This window comes from Anser brachyrhynchus (assembly GCF_964034855.1).
Source record: "Anser brachyrhynchus genome assembly, chromosome: 3".
Lineage (NCBI taxonomy): Eukaryota > Metazoa > Chordata > Aves > Anseriformes > Anatidae > Anser > Anser brachyrhynchus.
In genome coordinates this window covers 115,869,347-115,896,530 of record NC_137696.1, presented here as the reverse complement: position 1 = coordinate 115,896,530, position 27,184 = coordinate 115,869,347, and the positions used below count along the sequence as shown (strand labels likewise).

Below are 27,184 nucleotides of genomic sequence, written 5' to 3'. Positions count from 1 at the left end.
CTAAGATACTTTTAGGAGATCAGCCTGCGTTGTTTTATAGTTCTATTACTTATGTGCTTCTAAATTGGCACTAGTTAAAAAATTGGATGCTCAGTGCTTGAAGGTATATAAGCATGTAAAAATGTACCTTCAATAAAATGATTTGACAATACCCAGCGGATGGTTCTATTTCTTTACATTTTCAGATAGCCTCTCAGACGATGGGTACGGCAGCAAACTTGATGAGACGCACATGTGTGAACCTGGCTTCATCAAGATCCTCCTTTATGGATGACATAGAACAAAGTGCTTATTTCAGTGTTTGCATTGTGGATAACTGCAATGTGAAGCCACTGTGAAACTGAGGGTGATACCCTGGAGACGTGACACTTGTACTGCATGAAGCTGGCGAGTGTTTCAAGCGGGATGCAGAAGACGTGGTAGGGGTTGCCTGGGCTCACCTTTTCTGGCAATCACAAGACAGCTTCAGCATGAAAATGTTTAATTTCGCAGATGGGTCCCATCTAACTTGCCTTCTGGCCACAGTGCTGCACAGCCAGGCTTCTCCTGCAGCCCTGGAGCAGCACAGGCATGGGCCTGATCCCACACCCTCTGCACTGCTCCGTGCTGTGCGTGGGCCCAGCACCCAAAGCGACCATCTCCTCTCTCCAAAGGGCTCCTTTACCCCCTCTAACCCACTGAGCACAGGTGGAACTGCCTGTGGAACTGCCCATTACATTAAATTAAGTGGTATATTAAGTTGTGGGTGCATGGCAGTGCCCGTGAGGGAGCAAAATGTCATGCAACGTGTGCTGCCAGCCATCGTTTACTTCAACCACCGGTGAAGCTTGGGCTAATTCTGGGGTTGGGGTAATCCTCAGCATGTACGGCTGTGAATTATGGCTTTAAACTTTTAAAATAAAACGACGGCTTTAAAAATAATGGTTTTAAACTAGAATAGGGTGGGTTTAGATTAGATATAAGGAAGAAATTATTTATTATGAGGGTGGTGAGGCACTGGCACAGGTTGCCCAGAGGAGCTGTGGATGCCCCATCCCTGGAGGTGTTCAAGGCCAGGTTGGATGGGGCTTTGGGTTATCTGGTCTAGTAGGAGGTGTCCCTGCCCATGGCAGGGGTTGGAGTTAGATGGGCTCTAAGCTCCCTCACAACCCGAACCATTCTGTGATTCTATGAAATGACACTAAGATACAACACACAAGCACTTCACAAACACTTTTACTTTCCTTTATATAAAAGCAGCACGGCCTTTACCAACTGACTGCCGCCTCCTACCAGAGGCGAAGCACCGCAACACCGCTCCCCCTTCCCCCCTCCCCTTCTCCCCCCCGCCATGTCAGGGGCGGGCCGCCCTCCCGGAAGTAGCGCCCATCTCTCCTGCAGCGCGCTTCCGGCGGCGGTTGCCAGGGCGACGGCGGCGCTCGGTGCGGGCAGGCCCCGGGCCCGCCGCCGGTCGGAGCCCCTCGTCCGCCGCTCCCCCCCTCACGATGTTCATCTACCTGTGCAAAAAGGTGCTGCCGGGGCGGCGGGGGGCCGGGTTATAAGTCTGATTGGCTTCTGTCTCGTTCTGGGGGTGCTAATCTGTCCGTGGTTATCTGCTGCGCCGTCGTAGGTGTTTGTGTTGAGGTGTTCTTGGGGGAGTTTAAAATAAAAGTTGGTTCTTAGCAACATGCAGACACAAAATACTTGTTTTTCAGATTGCAATTCCTGGTAATGTTCAGTTAAGATGTATTTCCTGGAATAAGGATGAAGGTTTCATAGCCTGTGGCGGAGAGGATGGATTGCTGAAAGTTTTAAAATTAGAAACACAGACAGGTAATCGAGTTTTTTTTTTTCCTTTTTTCTTAAGAGTAAAATCCACCGCGCTTCAGTATTCTGAAAACACAACTTCCGATTCTTTAACTTCATAGCATGGCATACATTTTAAGTCTGTACACAGATGTTTACATATTTGTATAAGTGTCAAAGATGTTGCCGCTTTCTTTTGAATATTGTTTTCTTCTAGCTTGCCTGACATGATGTGCCTGCCATGTATCTAGCTTTTATATCTACTATTTATCAAGCTTTTCTATCTACTGAACTCTTCAGTGCTTCTGCTTCTTCCAGGGCATATGCTTCATTTTTGTTATTGCTACATGGGCTTCCTGTTTATTTTCAAACTCATTTCACTAGTTCTTGATTTATTTTTAATGTTCTCTACCATTAATATAAGGAAAAAGTTGTATATTTCTTTGAAATAGGATGAGTATGCTCTGAGAAAAGTGAACTCCAATAAATTTTCTAGTTCTTTTAAAACTCTTTCTGAAAGTAAACAAGGTGCGATAGCCATAGGTTTTCTTTTTGTTTGTTTGTTTCTGAAAAAATTGCTCAGATGTAATGACTGTCTGAGTTTGGATGACAGATGTGAGTAGCAAAGACATTGAACTGAGGGGTGGGAAAATCCATCCTACAAATACACTTCTGACTACTTTTAGGGAAATTATTTTATTGATTAAAAACAGTGATTGGAGCTGAACTGTCATTACAGACAGTACTAGATATGCTTTATTGGATTTATTTTATAACTATTTTTGTTATTTTTAGATGAAGCAAAAATAAAGGGACTTGCAGCTCCTAGTAATCTTTCTATGAATCAAACTCTTGAAGGTCACAGCGGTAAGTCTCCTTGAGCATTTAATGTATTTTGATTAGAATGAAAAATACAGAATTTTGGGAAGTTGGTAGAGTAATTTTTTCTCTAACTTTTAATTAAAAAACTAAAAGAATATCAGCATTAAAATCAGGTATGTAACAGGTTGAATATCTACTTTTACTAAGTTACCTGATGAAAGACCTGTATAGTTAACCTTTCATGATTTGTGAATGAATTACGGGGTTGAGAATCCGACTGATGTAGCCTCACCCCAATTCTTCTGGCTGGTATGGTATGCATGATGCAGAACGCATGCTGCAGAAACCAAGCTGGGTGCTGCCTACAACAACTTCTGGTTTGCTTATGTGTTTTCCATGGTTAGGTTTGTAAACTTTGACCTTACAGCCTAATCTGTGTTTATTATTGCTTCAGGTTTGACTTTTTCTAAATTACTTGGGCCACATTTATTATTCTGAAAAAGTAGTACTGATTGATACTGAAGTGGATGATGCTATTGTGTGTGTTCTATCACAGAGGGACTTTTATTTTTATAAATTATTTTTAGATAATGTCTGAGATTTGCTTATATGTTATGGCAGCTTTCCATTTTCTTCTGAAGAAGTCAGTTCAGTGACTCATTATCTCATCTCTATTTTAAAAATATCTTAATTTTCTCTTCTTATTGACAAGTTATATTATATGTATGTATGTAGAGTGCAGCATGATATACAGAGTTTACACAGGTTAGTAAACAGACTAAAGGATAAAGTATTTGGAAGTAAACATTGAATGCAGGGAAGTTAGAGAGAAATCAAACTCTTCCATGTTAAATGCTCATCATCCACAGAAAAGGAGATAGGAAGAGAATGCTGAAATCCTTAGAAAATTAGAAGGAACGGTCTTTTATGATGATTTGCAGTTGAAACCTGGCAATGGATTATTTTAAGGGCCTGGTTAAACATGATAGAAGAAATTAATTTTGAAGAACTGATTTAGTGGATATTTTGAATGGATGCCTTTGATTGTGAAATAGGTTACAGTTCCCCTCAAAAATCTCTGACTTTCAGGGTATCTTTGATTGTGTCTGTTGGTAAAGCTTGTGACTGAAATCTGGAGAAATGAAAAGGATACAGAGGAAACGCATAACCACTGGTGAAGAAGTGGAAGTGTGTGATGCTGGAAGTGTCCAAGTTCATATCCAGTGTTGAACTGATGAAATAAAATGGTTGTTAAAAAACCGTTTGAAGATGTTTTAAGTCAAGTTAAATGTTCATGAGGAGGATCCCACATGAAACTTGATCTGAAGGAGCTATGTGTAGAGTGTTCTTTTTGGTAATCAGGAGGGAGATTTTGTTTTCAAACTGCAGCTCTACTGAGGATCAAATTATTTTTATGAAGAGGAGGAAAAAAATCTCTTAAGTCAAACTGCAAGGCTATAATTTGGGTTTTGGTTACTGAAACAATATTCTGGGTAGAATTTAGAAAGGATGTTGCTCAAGTGGGTGAATAAAGGACCAGAAGGATCCAATTAGCAGAATTTTGGAAGAGGAAAGGAGTGGTATAGTAAGAATGCCTAAAACTAAATCAATCTTGGCAGTGCAAATTTCTGTAAACTCCAGAGTGATAAAGTTGTATGTGTTGGTTTTCCTTAATGTATTTAAATGGCATAAACACAAACTTTGTATAATTTTCTAGGTTCTGTGCAAGTGGTGACATGGAACGAACAGTATCACAAACTAACAACCAGTGATCAAAATGGGCTCATCATCGTGTGGATGATGTATAAAGGTACTCTACAGAACGACTTTGAGACTGGATAATATTCTACATTGTGGGAAATCGTTTAGCAATTTTAATGGTTCTTTTTCAGACTTCTTATTTTGCAGATTGTAAAACTTGAAATAGATTTAAAACATTTTCCAAGTTTTTATTGTAACTGTCATGTAAATTTTTCATAGTGTTGCTTATGAAAGGCATTTGTCCTCCAGAGGTACCTTAGGAAAAGATAATGCTTCTTAGCCATGTGCTTGGTAAACTGCTACAAATATCTTATTTTAAATCTGTTACTTTATTTTGTTGGAGAAAAATAGCATATTGAACAAGAAAAAGAAGCACATAAATAATCTCTTAGTTTTGGAGAACAACCTGTATATTACTTAGTATAAATTCTTATCAAAGACAGTGGTTTCTTCTGTATGTTTTTTAGTATGTTTTCTGAAATTATGTAAGCATAGATCTCTTCCTGTAGGGTCCCTCTCAAGCTTTGGCTCTCCTCTCTGATTTCTTGTTTGTCTGTGTCTTTTTGGGAATAAGTAACTCACACTTGAACACTGGATTTCACACTGTAGTATAGTCTTGGTGGAGTTTTACAGAATGGGTGGAACAACTTTTTTTAAATTCCTTTCCAAAAGAGATTGTTCCTATAGCTTTTCATTGCATATTATATTGCAAAGTCGTATATAACTCGTTATTCCATCTTTGTTTTTATAAGCAGACACTTGACATATTTTTCCATTTTACTGAATACCTAGTTTAATTTGTTGGTAATTCTTATAAACTTCTTGTGTTTCTGTACTGTTTTGTTTTTAACAACTTCTGGAATTGATATTACTAAGAAATGTTACCATCCAATTTGCATATCTTTTTTACTCTTTGAATTCCCTCTTTGAATTCAATGATTAGCGTGTCTCTTGAATCCACTAGAGGGTTCTCAAAATAGGAGTATAACTCAGTTTTTCATTCATTACTAATAGGTGCTTGGTATGAAGAGATGATTAACAATAGAAATAAATCTGTTGTTCGAAGTATGAGCTGGAATGCTGACGGACAGAAGATTTGTATTGTATATGAAGATGGAGCTGTGATTGTTGGATCTGTGGATGGTAAAACTTAAGCTCTGCTAATTGTTGTGGTGTTTATATAGCTTCCATTTTTAAGTATCATGTATGTAGTAGCTCTGTTTATCAATATAAGTACAATTAATAGTTACTTTAATAGTTGTTGCTTTGAACTTGAGCAGTTTCAGTTTCTATATTGCTAACGTGCATCTTATTTTTAGTTTTGTGGTGTGATTATTAAGGACAATAAATGTTCTGTTACAGGCAATCGCATCTGGGGGAAAGACTTGAAAGGTACACACCTGTGCCATGTGACCTGGTCCTCTGACAGCAAAATTTTACTCTTTGGAATGTCAAATGGAGAAATTCACATTTATGACAGTCAGGGAAACTTTATTGTAAGTTTACGGTTGGTATAATAAAGGCATTAACTTTAACATGCATAAAAACTTACTTCCTCTTAATTTATTTCATGTGCATTTAGTTGGTGGATTTCAAAACGGGGCAAGGCTCTTTGTACAGCATTTACATTCAAACTCTCTGCAGCAGCACTTCATTTCTAATGAAAATATAAAAAAAATTGAGTACATCATAAATATTTTGTTCTAGGTAGCTAAAAGGTTATCATGGCAGCAAATGCCTTTTTGCTTTCCAATAGTTAGTGAAAATGTAAAAATATGTATGGTGATAGGAGCTAAATTAAATTAAGCTTGTGTTAAAAGTACTAGTGTACTTTTAGTATAAAGATGTAGTTTATTTTCCTACTGATCCTGTCATTTATTACGTAAGGAATGTTGCATGCTTCACAGGAAACCTGGTAATAAGTGGTAAAAGTGGTGGTAATAACTACAATATTGCTACATTCCTACAATGGTTGTTTACTTATTTTTTTAATCTACTTATTTAGAATATTGGAATAACTATGATAAAACACTAAGCAGAAGTAAAACTTTCACTTTGGGAAGAGCAACGTATTTGGAACCATGTTGTTTGCTTTTCAGATGCTATTATGGTGAATTTTCTTCTTTTTCTTTTCTTCCATGGGAAACTGTTACTCTTCCTATGCTCTTTTCTTTAATCCCCTCTTGTTTCCTTGTTTCTTCCTGCTGCGTGTATTATGATGTTTGTAACACGTGCTGAAAATTACTGAGATTCTTCAAATAAGTTGTTGTCCTCCCAATGCTTCCTTTTCTCAACAATATTTGCACTTGTCCTTTTTCCCTCCCTTCTTCCCTCAAGATACCTGGCAGCCCCCTTCAAAGTGATCTACATGCATTCTTATCTGTTCAGGGCATTCTGTGAAAGATGCACACTAATTATAATTGTTACAAGAGTAAGCTTACTTTAAATAGTATTTAAAAATAATTGATACAATAATACACAAATTAGAATATCATGAGACTTTTGCCTAGAAAAAAGTTACAGAAGGTTTATTAAAAATAAATAAATAAATAAAACTTGTGGCTGGCAGTGGTTTGAAATCATTTTTTTTTTTTTTCAGAGTTCCAGTGGTGGTTGTGTGTGGCTTTTGTGCATGTGCATGTTTACTTTTTAAGTTACTTTTCAAAGAGTGAAAATGCCAGAAGTTCGTCTTTGTAATTAAAATGTGCTCTAGTGTGTCTCATCCAGCCTTGAATAAGGAACTCCTTCAAACTATTAAATTTTTAATAAAGTCAAAACTTTTCTTGGTGCAGCAGAACAGTTTTGCCCATATGACTGGTCTTTTGCAGGGTGTCAGTATATCTATAAATTGTTCCTCTAAATAGCGTGTCCAATAATTAACCATTGTTGCCTAGGTGAAAATGAAACTGAGTTGTTTGGCAAACTTAACTGGAGCATTCCATATTGCTGGAATACATTGGTACCATGGCACAGAAGGCTACGTCGAACCAGACTGTCCTTGTCTTGCTGTCTGTTATGATAATGGAAGATGCCAGATAATGAGAGACGAGAATGACCAGAGTAGGTACAAAATGTGGGATGCTAATTACTGAGCTGTTCTTGACCCAAAATGTCTACTTATGCTTAGATTTTTGATGTTTATTTCTTTAAAAACTAGATCCTATCTTGATCGACACTGGTATGAATGTAGTGTGTATTCAGTGGAACCACTGTGGCAGTGTGTTGGCAGTGGCTGGCTCCCTAAAAGCAACTTCTCAAGATAAAGATGTAAACATTGTGCAGTTCTACACTCCATTTGGTGAGGTAAAAGTATTAAATATGTTTATACAGCCTAATATGTTCTTTGTTTTAGCATGTTTTGTCTATGTGTTCATTACTGGTGGTACTTGGATGCCAGAATGTTTAGTGCTTTTAACTTGCTCTTAAGAGTCTATGACATCCACTTGGATCTGGAAATAGGAAAGAGGATTGGGTCCCCTTTTAGAACAGCAAGTTGCTGGCCAGATGGAAGATCCTAGAGCATCTCACATAACACTAAATTGTAGGATATGTATAGTATTGAACTTTGAACACCTGATGTAGGTATCTGAATTCAGACTACAGTTAATAACTTGGAACGTTTAGGCAGCAGTTATGATGCTAACTAGGCAGCAGTTATGATGCTAACTTAACGTGTGTGTATCAAACCTGGAAGCGCTCGTCTTTCTCCACTGGCTGTGTAAGAGACCTGAGCATCTCTAGATTAATAGCTTACAATAAAGCTGTGAATGCTCCCCTCAGTAGAATCACTAAAACTGAGAAAATGGCATCTGGTATCACAAAGAGCTCAGAAATCTTACAAAAAGTAAACTGTTTCTGATCTTTGTCATGTTGGGGATCTTGTTCTCTGAAAGCTTTTGTATTTCTATGTGTTTTTTTTTGGGGGGTATAAGGTGTTAAAGGTTCAACAGTTGAGAGACAATTTTACTATGATGCTATTCTTGTTTCAGAATGTAATTTCGTTACTTTCACTTGCCCTTCTAGTACTACATCTGGGAATCACTAAGTTAGTGTTAAGTGTCAGCGTGAAGAAGTTTTGTCCCTTGCACAGAGGAAATACCTGGTCAGCCATAAGGGTAACTACGGTAGGGATAGAGCAGTGAGCTGTGTTGTGAAAGGAGTTAAGAAGTAGCAACCAAAAAGCTTCCCACAAACAAGTCGTTTGGGGGCTAGGGTTTTAGTGTTTAAAAACATTAATTTCTTTCAATTCATTTGTTCAAATTCAGATACTCTAACAAAATAAAGATATATTAAAAAAAGGGAAGTATATTTGCCGTTAAATTTTAAATGGACATCTAACTACTTTTCGTAGCCTTTTGAAGGGCAGGAGATATAGAGACAAAGAAAATGCCCATTGCCTTACTGCAAATTGCGTACGTATGCAGCTGCTTCAATGTATACTCTTGACATAGATTAGGTATATATTTCTATTTGTTTAAACTGTCAGCTGTAGTTAAAGGTGTTGTACGTCAACTGACTTAATATAATTTATACACTTACTGCCATTGACAGTGAAACTTCTGAGGCATGTCAGGTATCAGTACTGTTGTGTTTAATAGTAAGTGAAATAATAAAGGTGGTTTAGATTACCAACCAAAGGAAAAATGTTTATGCTGTCATTCTGTATTGTTTATTTTTCTGTTTGAACTATGACTCAATGGGTGTGTAAATTAAATGTTTTCTTTCTGACAAAAAAAAAAAAAGAATAATAAAGACAAATGAATGCTTATGCATATTAAATACCCTGCCCTTGTTTGCATGCATATGGTAATTTGGGATTCATTATGAGGTACCGCAAAGAAGATTTACAAGTTTGTATTTCATGAACCGGCAAAACTGTTATGTGATTTGAGCAGTTTTCCTAGGATATGTTCAGTATCTTTTTATTATTTTTTTTTTTCCTACAAGCATTTGCGCACACTGAAAGTTCCTGGCAAGCAGATGTCAGCCTTGTCGTGGGAGGGAAGTGGACTGAAAATTGCACTAGCTGTTGATTCTTACATATATTTTGCAAACATTCGGCCAGATTACAAGGTAAGTGGTTATGTTGCACTTAATAGGAAACTTATTAATACAATTATTTATTCTCTTTTTGAATGGGTTCGAAAAGCATCTTTTTTGGAAAAAAAAAATTCTTCTGCAGTTATGAATGTGCAAACTGTATTTTGTTTCACGTTATGAGTTGCCAGCATCCAATCTGACCAGTAAATTTGAAAGCAAAAGAAGATGCTGCCTAAGTAGAGGATAAAGGGATAGTTAGGTGATAAATAGATTTCTAAGCTAATCAGATATGATGCAGAAGTTATTCATGGAAGGTGAATGCAAAATACCCTAGTCTTTTTACTGGCAATTTTTTTCTCATTGGGCAGGAAATAGTTTTCCTGTCCTGTAATAACTGTAACGCGGAGACCCACGTTATTGTATGATGGACTCTTTTTTGCTATGAAATGGGTTTCTGTGGGCACATTTACACAGTTACGTGAAAAGAGGTAAGTGGATAAACCGAAGCATTGGAACCTTATCATGTGTGCTGATCCCATTCCTGAGCTCTGTTGTGAATTGCTTTGACTAACTTTCCAAAGACAGAGCCTGGGTAGAGGCCTAGGGCTAGTTAGTGTTAAGGAGGGCACTCAAAGGACAATATGAAGTTTTATTCCTTCCACTAAACAGCCTTTCTTTGAGAAGACCAAGGTTCAAGGAACAAAAGTATAGTGGTTGTGTCACAGTTCTCTTTCACTCTTTCCTATTGGAGTTGTTCCATGGTGTTAGCATGGTTGGGTAAATATTTACTGAAGCATATTGGAAACATTTCCTATGTATTGGGTAGGTGCCATAGTCACTGTGGAGTTGGTCTTTCTTTTTATTTTTTGTTATTTATGCAAAATAGAGCACGTTTAAACGAAAGATCTGAAAAATAAAACTAATAATCTCGTATTTGGCTACTTGTTAGTGTTTTGGATTAAGATTACACCGTAAGTTAATGTGGGGACAATGCTTATGTGCTCTTTCCTCTGTCTGTGACCAATAACTTCTTCCAGATTTTGGATTTATTCAGATCAGCTTTTAACTAAAATTTCAATGGAGTTTTTGACCAGGTCATATCATTGCTGCAGTTTTTTAAAGCCTAGCGTATAAATCAGCTTAGTTTATGATTTCTATTTTATCAACACTAGTGAAGTTTTAGTGAAATGTGTGTGGCTTTTTTGGTGACGCAATGACTTAGCAATTGTTTTTGTGATGAATTTGTGGTTCTGTTCTCATAGTAAGGAAATGTGTGCTCTGTTAGTATTAAAAGAATTGGGCATGATTCTGAATTTGGCAGTGGTTAAGGCTGTCCTGTAGGTAAGGCTACAGGAAGGGCTCCAGTATTTTCATTGCTCTTTGGTTAAACTGATTGAGCTAAGTGACACAATAGGAATTGTTTGCGCATTTACTGTCATTTTGTGGTGGTGAATTGATAGTTTGAACCCGGAGGGATGTGTAGAAACTGGAACAGCTGAGATGTGTGCAACCTGATAGGTGTATTTTCTATTTATATTTAAATTCCCAATAGACTTGCAAGTCTGTATTCAGCTAATTCTAAAGAATATTTTTATCTGTCTACCATATGGGTGTTGGTGTTTTTCTGAACTGTAAGTAGAATAGTCCTAGGAGTTATCCTAGTGATTACTGTCCTGTATACAGTATTGTATATTTCTTTTTGTCCCAGCACAGGATATGTTCTTTAATCATCAGTGCATAACCACTGTGATTAAAGAAAGAGTATAATGTGAGGAACGTAGTGCACCTGTATTGAAATGTATTGTTCCACGTGGTGGTGGAACTTGACTGGTCAGTGAGTTTTAAGAACAAATCTGCCAGAAAGCAACCCAGGAAGCAAATAGTTTGTTGCAAATTTGCTGGAAGAGGCTTTGGAAGGTAGAAGTTAGTCTTGCAGGAAATGCTACCTAATGTTTGCTCTGGGACATGTGTAACAGCTGGAAGACATATCCTGCTTTTCCTTAAACTCCTCAGTGTCTGTGAGACCACGTGTATTTCTAGATCAAGCATGGTTTTCAAATGAATAATAATTTGGAACCTTAGTTTTAGAAATTGCATTTGTAAGCTGCTGGCTTTTTTTTTATTATTACATTAAAGTGAAAAAAGTTGTGTTCAAATGATTGCTGTAGCAAATAAACTGTAATCTGTTCGTAATGTACTCAGCTTCAATGTTAAATATTTTTATGGTGAAAGATGCATGCCATTCTCAAATGAATAATACACTTTACTACCATTATGTTCTTATCTGATTATATTGGTAACAGTTTTAGGAACTGTTTCTTATATGTTGGAAAGGTTTTTTATTAATTTCTATAATTTAGTTGAATGCAATAAAATACATCTTCATAGTTTTTATAGTGTTTGAATGTTCTATTTTTCATTTTGCTTTTTTTTTTCCTTCTTGCAATATAAATAGTTCTATTCTTCTAGGGGGGAGGGGAGGATTTTTCTCATGTTGTTAATATGGAAGAGATGATGTGAGTTATTTTAGTGCTCTGATATAATTGCTTGTTTGATCTGCTTCAGAAATTGCAGTGTTTGAGGTGTTTACCATCTTCCCCCTGGGAAATGAATGTTGGGTTTCCAAATCACTTGTTGGAGAAATCATTTTCATGGCAAAGCCCTCATTACAGTGGGTATTTTGTGCGTCCTGAACAAGGAAGAAACAAGGGAAAGTGAAGTCTTCTCATTTGAGAATGATCTTCCAATTCTGATTGGGACAGATTATTTTGTGTGATAGGAAGGCCTCTTTTCCCAAATTATGCAAATAATTTATTACCAGGACTGTATTCATACACTCTAAATATCAGGTCATCACATGACAGGTAAAGAACATTAAATGCTGATCATGTATATGAAATAAACGCTTTCTTTCATAGCTGTGAACAATGTATGATTGAACTAGTGGAATTTCTTGCAGGATTTATCAAAATTGTCTCTCTTTGCCAGTGGGGTTACTGCTCCAATACGGTGGTTTATGCATATACCCGACCCGATCGTCCAGAGTACTGTGTAGTTTTCTGGGATACAAAAAACAATGAGAAATATGTGAAATATGTCAAGAGCCTGATTTCCATAACGACTTATGGAGACTTCTGTGTTTTAGCAACTAAAGCGGATGAAGATCAACCTCAGGTATAATCTTTCTTTTAAATTTCACTTGAAACTCCCTGTTTCACATGCCAGTGTTTTACAGCTAGAATAAGATGGTGTGTAACATTCTGAATCAGTCTCAGTGTGTGTCACTAGTTGTCATTTGACAGAAAGGCGATTGAACAGGTTCCATATTCAAAACAAAGAACCCCAGCAAGCAACAAAATAATAGCAAAAATGTGCAGAACCTGTTAACTACCTTTTTGTTTTACTTCCTTGTAGCCACTAGTAACTTAATGAAAAGTGCAGCCTTCAAAATTGCTGTTTCTTTAGACACGTTTGAAAAAAAACCTCACTAAAAGTAGGAAAACACTGGGATGTTGAGAAGTATTTAATCAGTTGGAACTGGAAAAATGAAATTAAGAAAGGGACAACTTTTAGGCGATATAAATGCTTGTTACAACAAATTGTTTTTTTAAAAAATATATATTTTTTTAAAGTTCTAGTGGCAGATTATAGGATAGACATATCCTTTGGTTAATGTATGTTCAGTTAACAATATTAACTGTCACAGATTTTCTTACTGGGTTCATTTCTGAATTATTTTCTATATCACTTACATATTGCTTACAAAGGAGGAGCATGAGATGGAGTCAATTGGTGCCACGGTAAAAAGTGTTTCAGTGCTGCTTTGCTTAGTTGTGTAATAAATGGCATGCTATGATATGGACTGAAAATACAGTACACATGGACAAAGCCTTTTGGTGAAATTGAGTGCAATGAAATGGGATTTTCTGGGTTGCATTTCTAAAATATGAAGCAAAGAGTGTGGGATTTAGTGTAACTTGCTTAAAAATAAATAAGAGATTTAATTTTACCGTCTGAAAATTACATGATAATAACCATCTTTAAATTCTTTTAAAATGGCTCCAGACTAATTTTTAATGCTATGGGGATCAGCTTTTAGGAACTGAAGTAAACGAACTTACCCTTTTGGTAGTAGTTCATTAGAGTTGCTTTCTGAAAAACAGATGTGTTTTGCAATAGGTTTCAGTCATTAGGGTTGTCATTTCAAGAGGGCAAACTATGCAATAGCTGATGGGGCAAAAAAGACCAATTTTGGCAGGAACTGTTTAAAAGCATTGCAAGAAGAAGTGAGTATTGGTAAGTTACGGAGAACTCAGTTTTGATAGCCACAGTGAGGCTTGAGCATTCAGCTTTGAGCAAATCAGACAGTGCAAACTGCTTGGTCCTAACGCCACCTGGTGTAGATCATGCAGTCTCTGTCACTCCATCACTCCTTGGTAGTCTCTGATCTACTGACCTCGAGTCTCAGAAATAAGTGAAGGCATAAAAGATTAATTCTTCTCCAGCATTCACTCTTTATTCAATTTATGTTAACGCAGTAGAAGCAAGCAGTAAGCAGTTAAAAAGCCAGGTGTGGCCTCCTACAGAGGTGGAGCCTCAATGTATTTTTTTCAGAAAAGGGAAAATTGAGAATGCTGGCTGAAAGTTTAACTTAACAAAGAAATAAAAAGTATTTTTGAGGGATGTTTCTGGTTTTGTTATCAGGAAAAAAGTAGGATTTAATGAAAACTCCCTGTTCAGATCTCTTTCTCTGAAAGAATATAGTTCATATAGTAGACAAAACCCTAAATTCTATAAAGTCTGCTATTCTCTGATATTCTCTTTTAATCTGTCAATTTAAAGGGTAAACTGTACAGGTGCAGTAGTCTGCCGCCACAATTACATGAATTGATCAGATAGCGGAGGAGCTAATGAACAGCTAATTATCTTCCATTTCCTGTAGAGTCAGAGCAGCAGCTCTTAGGTGATTCAAGTTTTGGCAGAACTGTTTTTTGAATTTAAAGTCTGCAGTAGAAATTGCTACTTAATTTCCACATTTCTCTTTCAAAATGTTTGTATTTCCCTGTGTGATCATAATAAAGCTATTTAACCCTTGATTTACATCTGGAAAAATGCATGCATTGGCACATCGAAGCAACCAATGAGCGTTGGTGTCTAAGCGCTTTTTGTAGTTTCATCCTCTTGAGTTTAACAGACCATTCGGAGATATCTGTGCTGATTTAAAGCTTTCCAAAGCAAGGTTACAAGATAACAAAACCAGTCAGTTTTCAGCACCTATGTTACCTTTGGGTGGAGGGATAGCCGTACTCACTGTTCTCCCTATGATCCAGCCCTCTGGAGGTTCAACATCAAGTTCTACTAAGAGTAGAACAAGAGCCCTCACTGCTGAGAGCTGGCGAGATGGCCTGTTGCAGTTTGTCAGGTTGTCCTTTGCATACACAGCTAGGCAAGAGTGGAGGTGCTGAATAACTGCTAGCGTATCGCTCATACTAGTAAATAATGTCAGGGCAGCGTGTGCTCCACAGAGCAGGGGAGTGAGGCTGGCTGTGTCACCAGCACATTGTCTGTGGACCCCACTGGTGGTACATACTACCTAGCGTATTTTGTGTGATAGACTTGCTCCTGTGCTTCCAACAGCTGGTTGTTTTCCTGTTTTGTGCTTGGCTTTGTTTATAGCGTTAATTGGCAAATACCATGTTACCATCATGTAAGCATCTTGATATTTTCTGCAGCCATAGTCCTTCTGTTTTGTGTTGCTGATCAGTGTTAGATGGTGTGAAATGTGGGCTATGAGATATGCCTTCGCAGACAGCCTTGTACAGCTTACTAACTTACAGAAAGATGTGCTGTTAATAATGCTTATGTTTATTTCCCTACAGTATGTGCTGGTTCTCTGCAATTCTATTGGTACGCCCTTGGACCCAAAATATATTGATATTGGTAAGCAATTTGCAACACTCACTGTTCAGTTTTTCAGTAATAGCAGGAGGAAATCAGCCTTGAGTCAAATACACATATTGCAAAATTCGTGTCCTATATTGTAGACTGTAATTAAAATGTAGAGTATCCGGCTCTGATAAATGACTTCCTTGTCCTATGGAATGGGTATGAAATGCGGTGGTATTTTTTAATCTCGTAATTGAAATGAGACTAAATGAGAAGATAATTTTAGTCTCATCAATTTGATGCCCTCTTGCCACCTTTTACAAGTGTGGTGGTACATCAAAATCTTCAGGAACAAAATGCTCAGGAAATTCAATACACAAATTTTACAGTGGATGGACTGGAAAAAAATAAGCGAGAATCGAAGTTAGTTGACGTGGTGGTGATGTGCATGGGTTGTTGTGTGGTGTCTCCCCGACCCTTTCCCCCCATAAGATGTCTGTATTGCTTACTAGTCTCCTGGACTTCCTTGATAGGTGGGATTAGGGTGAGGAGAGGAGGAATTAGGGATTTACAGGGCACATTTTAACGCATTTTACAGCTGTCATCTAAAATAAGTTGTATGAATCATTCCTGAAAGGGGCCTGTTCCCTCTGCATTGGATACAAAGAAGCCCAGGGCAACCATCTCATCTCTGTCAGAGATGTCTAAAATTGGATGAGATGATCCCACTCAAACAGCTAAAATTAGCTTTGTGTGTACATCTCTAACTCTGCTTTTAAACTTTCCATTTTCTAGTGTTCTGTTTATGTGAGCTTTCTAAATCAATCTGTGATTGTTTATAATGTCAATAAATAAAATGAAGGTAGCAGTTTCTTTGTTTTCCCCCATTACTACCTGTCTCCTACAACCATCTCTACCAAAGAATCTTCTCCAGTGGCTGAAAACGGTTAGAGAAATGACATTTAATTAAGAGATACAGTTATTGCGACTGCATTTGAATTGTCCTGAGGAGATGAAACAATCTGGAAGAAGCTTCTCTCTTTCCTTTAGCTTAACTAAGTTGTCCATAATCTGCTACTGTTTCCTCTGGTGTCAGACAATTTAGTACACAGGCTGACAACGCTCTCTGCTAGTGTGAGTTCATTTGTGAAAATACTAGGCATTACAGTCTTCGTCCTTACAGATGGATAAATACTTGAGGTTAGTACTATTTGCATTCTTGAGGAATCCTGAAGAATTTTTATAGTTTCAGTAGTTCAGATATAACAAGCAAGTCTTTCATTTGCGTATAGTAAACACAGCCAAAGATTCAGCTTTATTTTTAATACATACATCCTGTAAGACTTTAAAGTTGGCCCACCAAACTTAGAGAAGGGATTGAAGGTAAAAGCGAAAAGCCAAAGTGTAAGTTAAAACACTTTCAGAACACATTGCATTGGTTTTATCATAGTTGCTTTCCTTTATTGTAACATTTGAAGATAAAGCTTTATGGAACAACTTGAAATATTTTTCTTGCACAAACTGATCTTACGTTATGTAGGTATTTGTATGCAGTCAAGGTCTGCATATGCTGTGCTGTTTGTCACAGTGCTTCTTGGTAGCAGAAGGTATGATTGTTCCAGTTTGATGGGGTGCCGAACTTAAGCAGCTGGCTTGCCTTGCTGAGGACAGTATAGAGCGGAGACCTTGTAAAACCTTGAAGGCTGTAACTTAACTTTCTAAGCTTTTTTTTCCACTTGGTTCATAATTTCTGAGAAAATTATAATCTTGTTGACAAATGAAGAAAATCAGCTTTTACATTAATTATAATTATTTTATCAGGTGAGAATAGTTATTTATAAGGTATAAGCACTATGAAAACAAAATTAATGTATCTCTTACCCAAGATTATTGGAGGGTTGGTTTTGACTTGGGAAAAATGTACTGTCTGTCTGGAAAGTCTTGTTTCTTTTCTTTCCAAAACAATTTCTCTTTTTTTTTTTTTTTAACAAAGGAATAAATCTCCGCATTTAGTTCAGAAAATAATTCGATAACTTGTTTTGAGCTCATGTTTAAAAATTGTAAGTACCATCTTTCATATGTGTTTAAAAATGCTGATATTGTCACTTAATTTGATTTTTCACAAACGCTTGTGAAAAATGCCTTCCCATGTGGTAGGAAGTTCCTTAACAGACCACTTGGTATTTGTGTGCTCCTGCTTACTCTTAAGTGAGCACTTTTGACTACCGTGAGTCTAAACTATATTTTTTGATCGTGTTGATTATTGTATACTGAACAGAAAGTATATTTGGCTTTTCCAGACTGCCTCTTGTTGGAATAGCGAACACCTGACGCTCTACTGAGCATAAAGATTTTACTTCTCTTTGAGTCTTCAGTATCCTGCAGGACTCTAGGGCTGCAACCTGGTAGGAAATTGATAGTGGAGGAAAAAAAGATTGCTAATCAAGGGATGTTAAGTAGCTGACAGAGCATTTGAATAATGCATCTGAGAATGTGTGTTAAAACACAGTTTGTATGCATTGTTAATTTTTATAATATCTTATTAAATTGTTTCAAAAAGTGATCTCCTAGTGATAAAGTAACTGACAGTGTGTAATGTTTGATTTGTCCTCAGGAGATGCAAATCTTACATTGTTTGGCTCAAAACCCAGTAGTTTAAGAAGGACTAACAAAAACTCTGATTATTCCCTTCATTCTGTTAAATTATTAATTATGTCATTACCTTTCTAATGTTTACCTTTGCTAATGGTGGCTAAAAGGATTAATCGGTCATTATTGGTGGAAGGCTATCACTTTGTCTTTATTCTTTCTGTAGACACTGATTGATGGTTACACCTTGAAGCCCTACCTCATTTTCCTCTTTATTTTGTCCAAAGCATCTTTCTTCCTTTGTTTGCTGTGCTGTGTTAATAGCATCTTCTAGAATAGCTAGTGTTTGCTAGCCTATAAATTAATCCTTTTTTTATTGTCTAGTATAATATCCCATCCTACAAAGGTACAAAAATTAACCAACACTTCCTTTTGTGCTTGTTTTACAGGCTTACAGATTTTTTGTCAAAGTCCTTTCATGAGTAACTAAACATAAATTAGAGAAGGTTAAACATCATCTTATATAACGTATTTTTAATGGAAACGTAACAGATGGTATCTGCTAAGAAAATGTCACTCATGCTGGATTATGTCATCTTACACATGCTTAGGAGCATTGACAGTTAAGTGTTATCTTTCACACGTGTATTAGTGCCCAGTGAAATGAATAAAATGTCCTGTTCAGCATACGGGCAGACTAAAGGCAGAGAGCTGAAGGAGTCATGGCCTTGCTGCGATAGAATAGAATAGTTCACTTGGAAGGGACCTTCAAAGATCGAGTCCAAATGCTGGATCACGTCAGGGCTAACCAGAAGTTAAACAATCTTAACGAGGGCATCGTCCAAATGTCTTCGGAACACTGACAGGCATAGGGTGTCAACCACCTCTGTCTTGCCTCCCTCCTAGCCACTTTAACAAGTGTGGCTGAACTACATGTGAAACAGCACTTGAATTGCTTTCATTTACAGTTGGTCATTTTAAAGTTGATCATTTTTACAGGAGAATTTTAGAATTTCTTAGCATTCTGTAAACTGTGGTAATTCAGGAGTTGTTCTGTGTGCAGTTCAGTTGTCCGGGCTGTTGCATGATATTTTCTTCTCTTCATGACCTCTAGAGGCATTTGAATCAAGCTCTAAAATTAGGTAGATGTTACTGTTTGGACTGAGTTGGTTCCAGTTTCTCAGGATTTTGCAACCGTAACAGAGGCTTGTGTGAAAACATAGTTTACTCTTGTGTCTCTCTGTCAGATCACTTCCTTTCCATCAGATTTAGGAGGGATTACTTGTCTCTCTTGTGTTTGTATATCCTATTTCATATAGTAAAAAGTATCTCCGCTTTTTCATGCAGTAAAGTAATATAGTCACGGATAGTCTTTTCCATCTACTATTTTTAAAGAAGATTAGACATGAAAGCAGGTGTTCTCTAACTCTTTCTTGGATATCTAAGAAAATAAAGCTGCTTTCTTTCAGGGGGTAAGTGTTATGATGGAACAGTGAAGAGAAATGAGTGTCAAAGAGAATCATAAGGGCCCTAGAAAACTTAGAGGGCAGTTGTTTCACGTTGCCATTGTTTTAATGGCATAGTGTAGTTAATGCTTTTCAGTATTGGATCACCGAGAAGTATAACACCTGTTTAAATGCTTTTCATACAGATTTTCAAAATCTGAAAATTAAGACCTTAATACTGAAGTTAGCAATGCCCAGTATCAATGGAAAGAACTACAAAATTGAAGTCCATGCTTACCAGGGAAGCTGCTATGCAGTAGAAATGCAGAGCAGAGAAGTTTCCAGATCTTTTACCTCCTTCTGACTTAATGTACTTGCTTTTCTGTCTGCTTAAGAGTAAGAGCACAAATTTTTTAAAGGGCACTGATACCTAACTTCCAAAGGTTAGCTGCTGTTAAAATTGAGGCCACTGAAAGAGAAGATACTTTCCTATACTTAGGAATAATATTTAGGAAAGTAAGTAGTTACATCAGCTGCCTAGAAAGGGATTCTAGATCTTTCTCAGTCCACGGAAAGACTGAAATGAGCATCTTTCCCTTCCCACAAAGGACGTGAGCTATTCCTTCCTTCCCTGCCCAGCAGCAACCCAAACGTGGGGTGACTGGGGCATTCTTTCCTTCTGAAGCTAGGCTGTTACACAGCCAAGATGGAAAGCATTTTAGGAGCAGTGTAGCCCAATGATTAAAGCTCTGAGGTGGGAAGGGAGAAATTTGTACTCTAGTTCCCTACTCCCAGATATTTCTACATGGGTTGTTGTCTCTTTGGTTTGGTGTTTGGCTGTTCAGTGATTGTCCAGTATAAAGCATTCAATCAATTCTAGAAAAAAAAATTCCCTGCATCCCACCATTGTGCAGTTGCTTTTGTTATGAAGGCAATTTTGCAAAATGGTCACTTCCCACGTACAGATGCTTCTCTCCCAGATGTGTGTTTGAATGGGTCTGATCCTGATGGTTGTGTCTGTGTGCTGGGTGAAATGTTCACATTTAGCTTAAACCCAACCATAATTTGGCCTGCTGTTGCGAAGAAGGGGAAGGTCTTTACCATCTTTGCTGGGTTCTTTTTCCTGCCCTCTCTTTTATGTTGGCTCCAGCATTTGTGATTCTTTAATCCAATGTAAACTAATCTTATTTAGTTTTTGGGTTAGCTTGCAGTCAAATCAATTAACAAACTGATCCAATTTACTCTGTGGCTAAGTTACTGCTAAAGCTGATGTAAAAGAAGTGGTAGGGAAGTGGGAGGTGGGAAAGCAGCTGGATTTTGATAGCAACCATCAGTTTAAGTCTTAGGCATGTTCATAAAATGCTTCACTCATCAGACTCCTGGATGAAGCATTTGTGTGTCTCCATCTTGTTTCTGGATGACAGTATAGCTTATGCGAATATCGTTTTTTTTCCAAGGTGGGGGTACTCTGGGATATGCACAAATAAGTAAGTTTAGGCTCTGTGTAAGCTGTAGGTCTAGTGGGGAATCATCTGGTGTGTCTGAGGAATGCCCATAGCCTTCAGATGTGGGCTTGGCTTAACATTGTCTTGGTTCAAGACAATGATGTTCAAGGGCTGACTAAGCTGAGTGCACATATGAGGTTTAGTACTAAATTTTCGTGATTTGAACAAAGGGAAAACTTATTCCTGCAAAGATCAGAAAACCCTCCTATTTTGAAAGATAAAGGTGTTGTTTTTGTTACGGCAGGTACAGCTGCAGGGTAATAGAAGAACACAGCAAATACGTAAAACTTATGAATTTAATAAATGAATCTGAGGGGGCTGTATCCTTCAGGTGTTGAGTACAAGACTAATTATTGAAATGTGTTATAAGTAAATGAAGTACATCGATTGCATATAATGTAAACAACTGTTTTATCTACGCTAGTGCTCACATGTTAAGCATCGTCACTAAACCTTCTCATCCAGTATTTACATCTATACTAAAAAGTATTCTACAGCTGTTAGGTAGCTTATTATAATCCTCTTGGTTTCAGAAAAATGAAATCTGTTCAACCAGTCGTTCCCCATCTGCCTGTCACAGGACTGTTCTACCTTACGGCAGGCTTATAGCTCCCTCCAGAGTTCCGTGTTGTGCTAAAATACAGAAAAATGGAGGAGATTCATTGTGAAAGAGTGAAATTTTGTGCTCACAGCATGTTCTCTGTGACACAAATGTTTAGCTGACAGGCTGTGTTACAGACTTGAATTTGCCTGTTCGTGTGGTGGCATACTGATTTTTTTGTGGAATTTGGAGATGTTGAGGGATTTACTTAATAGGTTTCTGAGGTGTTTTTATTTTTTTCCCTATGTATTTTCTATGCATTTGCTGGTTTTGAGAAAGTTAAAACAAAATTCTGAAAGAAAAAAAAAAAGCCATAATACAGCCAAGACAGTGTTATGTATATTAGTATACATTATATATAAAGAATAATGTAATGATTTGAGTGCCTATATATATGGTTTTAGGGATAAAATAAAGAACATGTCTTGCCTTCCTGCACAGTGATATTTGGATGCTATAAAGTAAGACTGGGTGCAAGCTTTAGTAAATATTTAATTTACTGCAACGCAGGTGAAGAATTGTTCTTTGGCCCAGCTATTAACTAAGATACAAATAGCGTTTCTGGGTCTTTTCTAACTTGAAATTTGCTAACTGTTTTGAAGTGGTGTTAATCAAAGAATATTTTCTCTATTGTCATCTTTGTAGTCTTTCTTTTATTTGTATATGAATAATTACAAATACTTAAAATATTTCCATGTTTTACAGACCTTGTTAAACACTTGAGACATCCCTGAATTGAGCATTAACCTGAAAATTTATGTATTTTATACCCTCTTCTTCAGGAGAGGGAAAGTTGTTGAAATAATAGGGAGGAAAGTATTGATTTTAAAACTGATCCTTGAAATAGTTTCTTCATTCATCTGAACAAGGCAACAGTGAAATTTCTTTTCAATTAATGAGAACTTTTGTCCTTCAACTTATGGAGATATGGTTTCATCCATCTGGGAGAAATTTTATAAATTAGCATCTAGTCCAGTACTTGCTGCTCTAATTTCACAACCATTTGGGTTTTTTAACAGGGCCGTTGTTTGTCACAATGACCAAAACACATGTGGTAGCAGCTTCAAAAGAAGCGTTCTATGTCTGGCAATATCGTGTGGCCAAGAAGCTCACAGCAATGGAAATTAATCAGGTAGCACGGACCAGAAAAGAAGGCAGGGAAAGGTTTGTCTTCAAGTTTTTTCATTTTGTTTCTTTCACATAAATAATGTTTTTGATAAAGGTGGACTATCCCATACCTAAAATATGAACTCCTCATTATTGTTTTTCTACTCAGATTCGTTGACTTGCACGCCTGTAGTTTTTCGTGACAAATATGTGGTTGTTATCCAAGTCTCTTGGATAACATGATAGCTGCATGTCTAATGCTTTTTTAAATTTTATTTTCTTACTCTGTATCCTTAGTTTCTAGGCAGCTATATTCACTCTGATAACTTTAACTGCTGCTTGTGTATCAGTGGCTATTAGGGCATATTTTATCCAGCTAGTTCTTCTCTAAATAGTCTTGTCTGACTATATCTTTGACCTGTAATTCTGTATGGGCTGTTGTTCTCTGACTAAACAAGTCAAAATTGTCTTCATCCATCCTCCAAAAGTTTTCCTTCCCATGCGCTCATTAGTGGCATTAATATTTGTCACCTCCACAGGCTTGCAACTTCATGATTTTTGAAAAATATTTTCTTTCATAGAGATGCTGTTGCATCCTTCTCTAAATCTACTATGTCCTGTCACCGTATTTTATAAAATCATTAAGGTTGGAAAAGCCCTTCAAGATCATCTGGTCCAACCATCACCCTATTACCAATGTCACCCACTAAACCATTTTTGTTTTTCTTTTCTACAGGATTTATCATATTGATGACACACCTTCAGGATCTGCAGATAGACAACTTGATTACAGCAAAGCTGTTGAAGTGAGCATTGTTTTTTAGCTAGCTTATTATGGTATCACAGGTAGCTTGAAAGACTAGCAGGTAGAGTTTCTTTATGCATTTGCATAGGTTTTCATTATTAGCAGCAGTCATTTTACATCAACTTTCTTTTACTTCTACCTTTTGTACATAAGTGTTAGTTTTCTTCCTTCTGGTTAGTATGTTGTTATTTTATCATTATGTACTGCTGGAAATGTACACTAAACTGTATGGAACTTAGGAAAAAGTTTATTCTGTACTGTGGAGAGTTAATGGACCCCTGCTGTTTTCTTGGTGAGAAGCTGAGAAGCAGCTCCTTACTTCAACAAAACATAAGCTTGTTGAAACTCTAATGCTTGTAATCTGTACTAGTATTTTTGGCCTTTTTCACTTTATGAAAGCACGCACACACACATATCATTAAACGGCTGAACTTAATTACGGGTCTCAAGTCAGGGATTGTTGCCTTCTTGTGTTTTATGTTAAATCTCTCTTCTATTTTTTTTTCCTGGTGGAGGGGCAGGAGAAGAAAGGAAGCTGTTACTATTACTGTTGTTATGTTTCCTATACCAAAGGTTACTAATGTCATAAACAATCCGTTTACTGTACAATGATTAGCCTCTTTCGTGTGTGTATTTGGCAACTTTCTCGTATACTTAAATATAACTTTTCTCTTCTTTAGAGGTACATTCTTATTGCAGTATTAAAACTGGTGGTGTTATTGCTTGTATACTTTCAGGGAACAAGAGATCCAATTTGTGCAATAACAGCATCTGATAAGATTCTACTTGTGGTAAGTTACAGGATTAAAATAGCTTCTTCTGACTGCAACCCTGGTTCCCCTGTGCCGCTTCTGGGGAGGAGTTGGAAGAGGGTGGATGGGGGAAGGTGTTTCTGGTTTTCTTTGTTTCTCAATTTTCTAGCCTGTTAGTAATAGGCAATAAATTTGTCTAATCTCCCTATACAGAGTCTGTTTTGCCCGTCATGATAATTGTTGAGCGATCTCCCTGTCCTTACCTCAACCCTTGAGCCCTCTTCATCATATTTTCTCCCCCCTTTCCCTTTGAGGAGGGGGAGTGAGAGAATGGTTGTGAGGGAGCTCGGCTGCCCAGCTGAGTAAAACCACCAAATAATTGCCACATGCTCTTGTAGGCAGGAGACTCTTCTGCAATTAACTCATAAGCAGTTGTAATTTCAAAAGCTTTTTTGAATTCAGGGTAGGTTAGTCTTTATGATTTAGGTAACTGACTTGTACATGGGTTTTAGGTGGAGTGGTCCACCTTACTAAGTGCTTAAACTCCTTCTGTTGTTTAAGGCTGGACATGCTGCTTTTATTGGCTTTCAGGATGCATTTAGGTATCTGAACTTAACATAGATGAAATCCCTTTCTAGATGTCTTCAAAGATGACTCTACAGGTTCTTCCATTAGCCTGGACTCTTTCTTTGGGAGGGCTAATTTACTAACTGCTTGTAATTTAAGTATAGACAAGGTGTCTGGTTTAGTACTTACAGGTAGAGTTTAATTCACCTTTCTTAGGATAAGGTCCAGGTCAGGGCTCAATTCTGTGACTGGAGTTCTGGGAGGTCTCTTTTAGACTGTATGTAAATGCCCAAAGATGTACAAAGTTTTCCTATTTACATATTAATAATATTATGTATGATGATGTGAGTTTCTGTTACCTATCATGGTGATAACAGACTCTCATGGATTAATCTCCAGGCAGCCTCTGGCCTCTTCTGTGACAGACGATGCAGTTAATGGCATTGCTGGTTCCGTTTCTTCATGTGCACTGTAGATAGGAGGTACAAGAAATCTCCCAGACTTTGATTGCAAAAAAAGCTCACCATGTACTGTAAAAATGGGCAGCCTGGTCTAGGTGTCAGATAACCTGCAGAGGTCCCTTCCAACCTCAACCATTCTGTGTGATTCTGTAAATATTGCATTTATGTATTTTGCCATATATATTGCATTTATGTATTTTGCTATGTTAATACATTTATGTATTATACATTTGTAATTTGTGAGATATTGTATCATGCCATACAGCTGATGTGTGTTTTTTTTCTGGTCTGAGAGGAGAGATCTCATTAGATGAACAGACATAACGCATGGGCTGTAAAGCAAACTAACCTAGCAAAACAAAAATATGAAGAGAACATTGTCTCTTCATCTTAACCACCCCCCAAAGAAAAATCTCAGTGTTTTCCCATGCTCCTACTCCAGTGATTTTTACGACATCTTTTGAATGGGTTTGACAAAATCAGCGAGTGATTGGAAAGAAAACAAATGAAGAAAGTATAAGGGTCGGTAGTTGACTGTAGGATTCTGTTTGTGCTTGAAGAGTAAAAGTGAGAAAGAGAAATGAAGAGGGTAGGAGGGTAGTTAATCAGTGACTTTGGTTAACAAAGAAGGGAATGAGAGGAAATACATATGAGACCAGATCTGGATAAACATGTTAAAGTCAAATGAATATTACAGTGGTCAAGATTTTCTGACATTCCTGGCCAAATCTGCTTTTCAGTTTATAGAGTGTATATATATGTGTGTGTGTGTGTGTGTGTGTAAAAAGTCAAACGTGAAAGGCAATTTACATGAGGATCTTAGGAGATCGTCTTGGGTGCAAGAAAAAAAGAAAAGGAATGAAGTTTGGACTACCTTAAAGTAGTCCTAGACTAAACTCTCTAGTCTAGGACAGCATATAAAGAAAATCTTGTTAAGCTATGTATTTGTAGAAAAATAAGCAAGCATTGCTTTTCTCTAGGGCAGAGAATCTGGCACTATTCAGAGGTACAGTCTTCCTAATGTTGGCATAGTTCAGAAGTATACCCTGAACTGCCGGCCATATCAGCTGTCTTTGAACTGCAACTCCAGGTAAGTCACAGGTCTGCTTCCAACACAGCAAACAGATTTTGGTGAAAATACTAGTAATTCGGCAACAGCTTTTCTTCAGTATAAATTACTTATTTTGTTAGGCATTAATGGTTGCTTAACAACTTACTAGTAATCAGTCTGGCCAGTCATCAGATTGCTGTGAGAGACCGAGTAACTAGAGCTTCCTTGTGTATTAAACTCTTTAAGGTGTATGTGGGAGGTTTAAGGAAACATATACAGGAAAATATTTTTGTATTATTAGGTAAACCAAACATAAGCCATAAGCCTCCTGTGATCATGAATTGATGAAGATTTTGTATTTCTAAGGCTTTTTTCTGTTTCTGTGTTTGTTCATCCCATGTTAATTTTTCCAGTGTTACAAGCTGTAGCTGGTGGTAAAGCCCCTACCAAGACTAGTTCTCTTAAGCTTCAGCTGTGCCAATACTGAAGCTGCTTTGTACTTGGCAGACAACCACTAAGATTTAAGTGTTTTTTTGTTTTTTTTTTTTAATGAGAGTGTGGAGAGTCTTGGCAGAAAAGGCAAAAATAAACTAAAGGGCACTCATAAGACAATTTTAATCACTTCAGAAAAAAAATTATAATTTAAAGCAAAACTTGTAATGAGCATGAAGGTTGCTCACCTCTTCAGGTATAGACCAAAAATAGATTACTTGAAAGGCAACATGATCTAGTCATAGCTGCATTAGTCTTGTTTTGAACCCAAGCTGTTACCTTCCTCAATGATTTTGTGTTAGTAGAAAAGGTTCAGATCCACAAGTGTTTTGAAGCTAATTGTCTGAGTTTCTTTTGAGATTTTAAAAGGATTTAGGGTGTCTAAATACCTTTCAATATTTAAAAAATGCTTTTAAAATGGCCTTGTAGTAAATTACTAACAGTAAATCCAGGCTACTGTGATTCCCTGACAACCTATGTAATTAGAAATTTTCAAATGTAACCCATTAAAATAT

The 27,184-nt window shown here is 37.1% G+C and overlaps 1 protein-coding gene across 1 annotated transcript in view; it reads left to right on the top strand.

Annotated features, from left to right (window-relative positions):
* The first annotated feature begins 1,350 nt into the window (after positions 1–1,350).
* WDR35 (WD repeat domain 35) overlaps positions 1,351–27,184 on the top strand; it is a 42,154-nt gene continuing 16,320 nt past the window's right edge. The window contains exons 1-15 of the mRNA XM_080585707.1: positions 1,351–1,508; positions 1,695–1,812; positions 2,581–2,652; positions 4,325–4,417; positions 5,383–5,511; positions 5,731–5,864; positions 7,263–7,428; positions 7,526–7,671; positions 9,316–9,441; positions 12,397–12,582; positions 15,288–15,348; positions 22,454–22,598; positions 23,278–23,347; positions 24,084–24,137; positions 26,107–26,216. Coding sequence (XP_080441833.1) covers positions 1,485–1,508; positions 1,695–1,812; positions 2,581–2,652; positions 4,325–4,417; positions 5,383–5,511; positions 5,731–5,864; positions 7,263–7,428; positions 7,526–7,671; positions 9,316–9,441; positions 12,397–12,582; positions 15,288–15,348; positions 22,454–22,598; positions 23,278–23,347; positions 24,084–24,137; positions 26,107–26,216 — 1,634 coding nt within the window. The 5' untranslated portion in view covers positions 1,351–1,484. The remainder of the gene's footprint in view (positions 1,509–1,694; positions 1,813–2,580; positions 2,653–4,324; positions 4,418–5,382; positions 5,512–5,730; positions 5,865–7,262; positions 7,429–7,525; positions 7,672–9,315; positions 9,442–12,396; positions 12,583–15,287; positions 15,349–22,453; positions 22,599–23,277; positions 23,348–24,083; positions 24,138–26,106; positions 26,217–27,184) is intronic.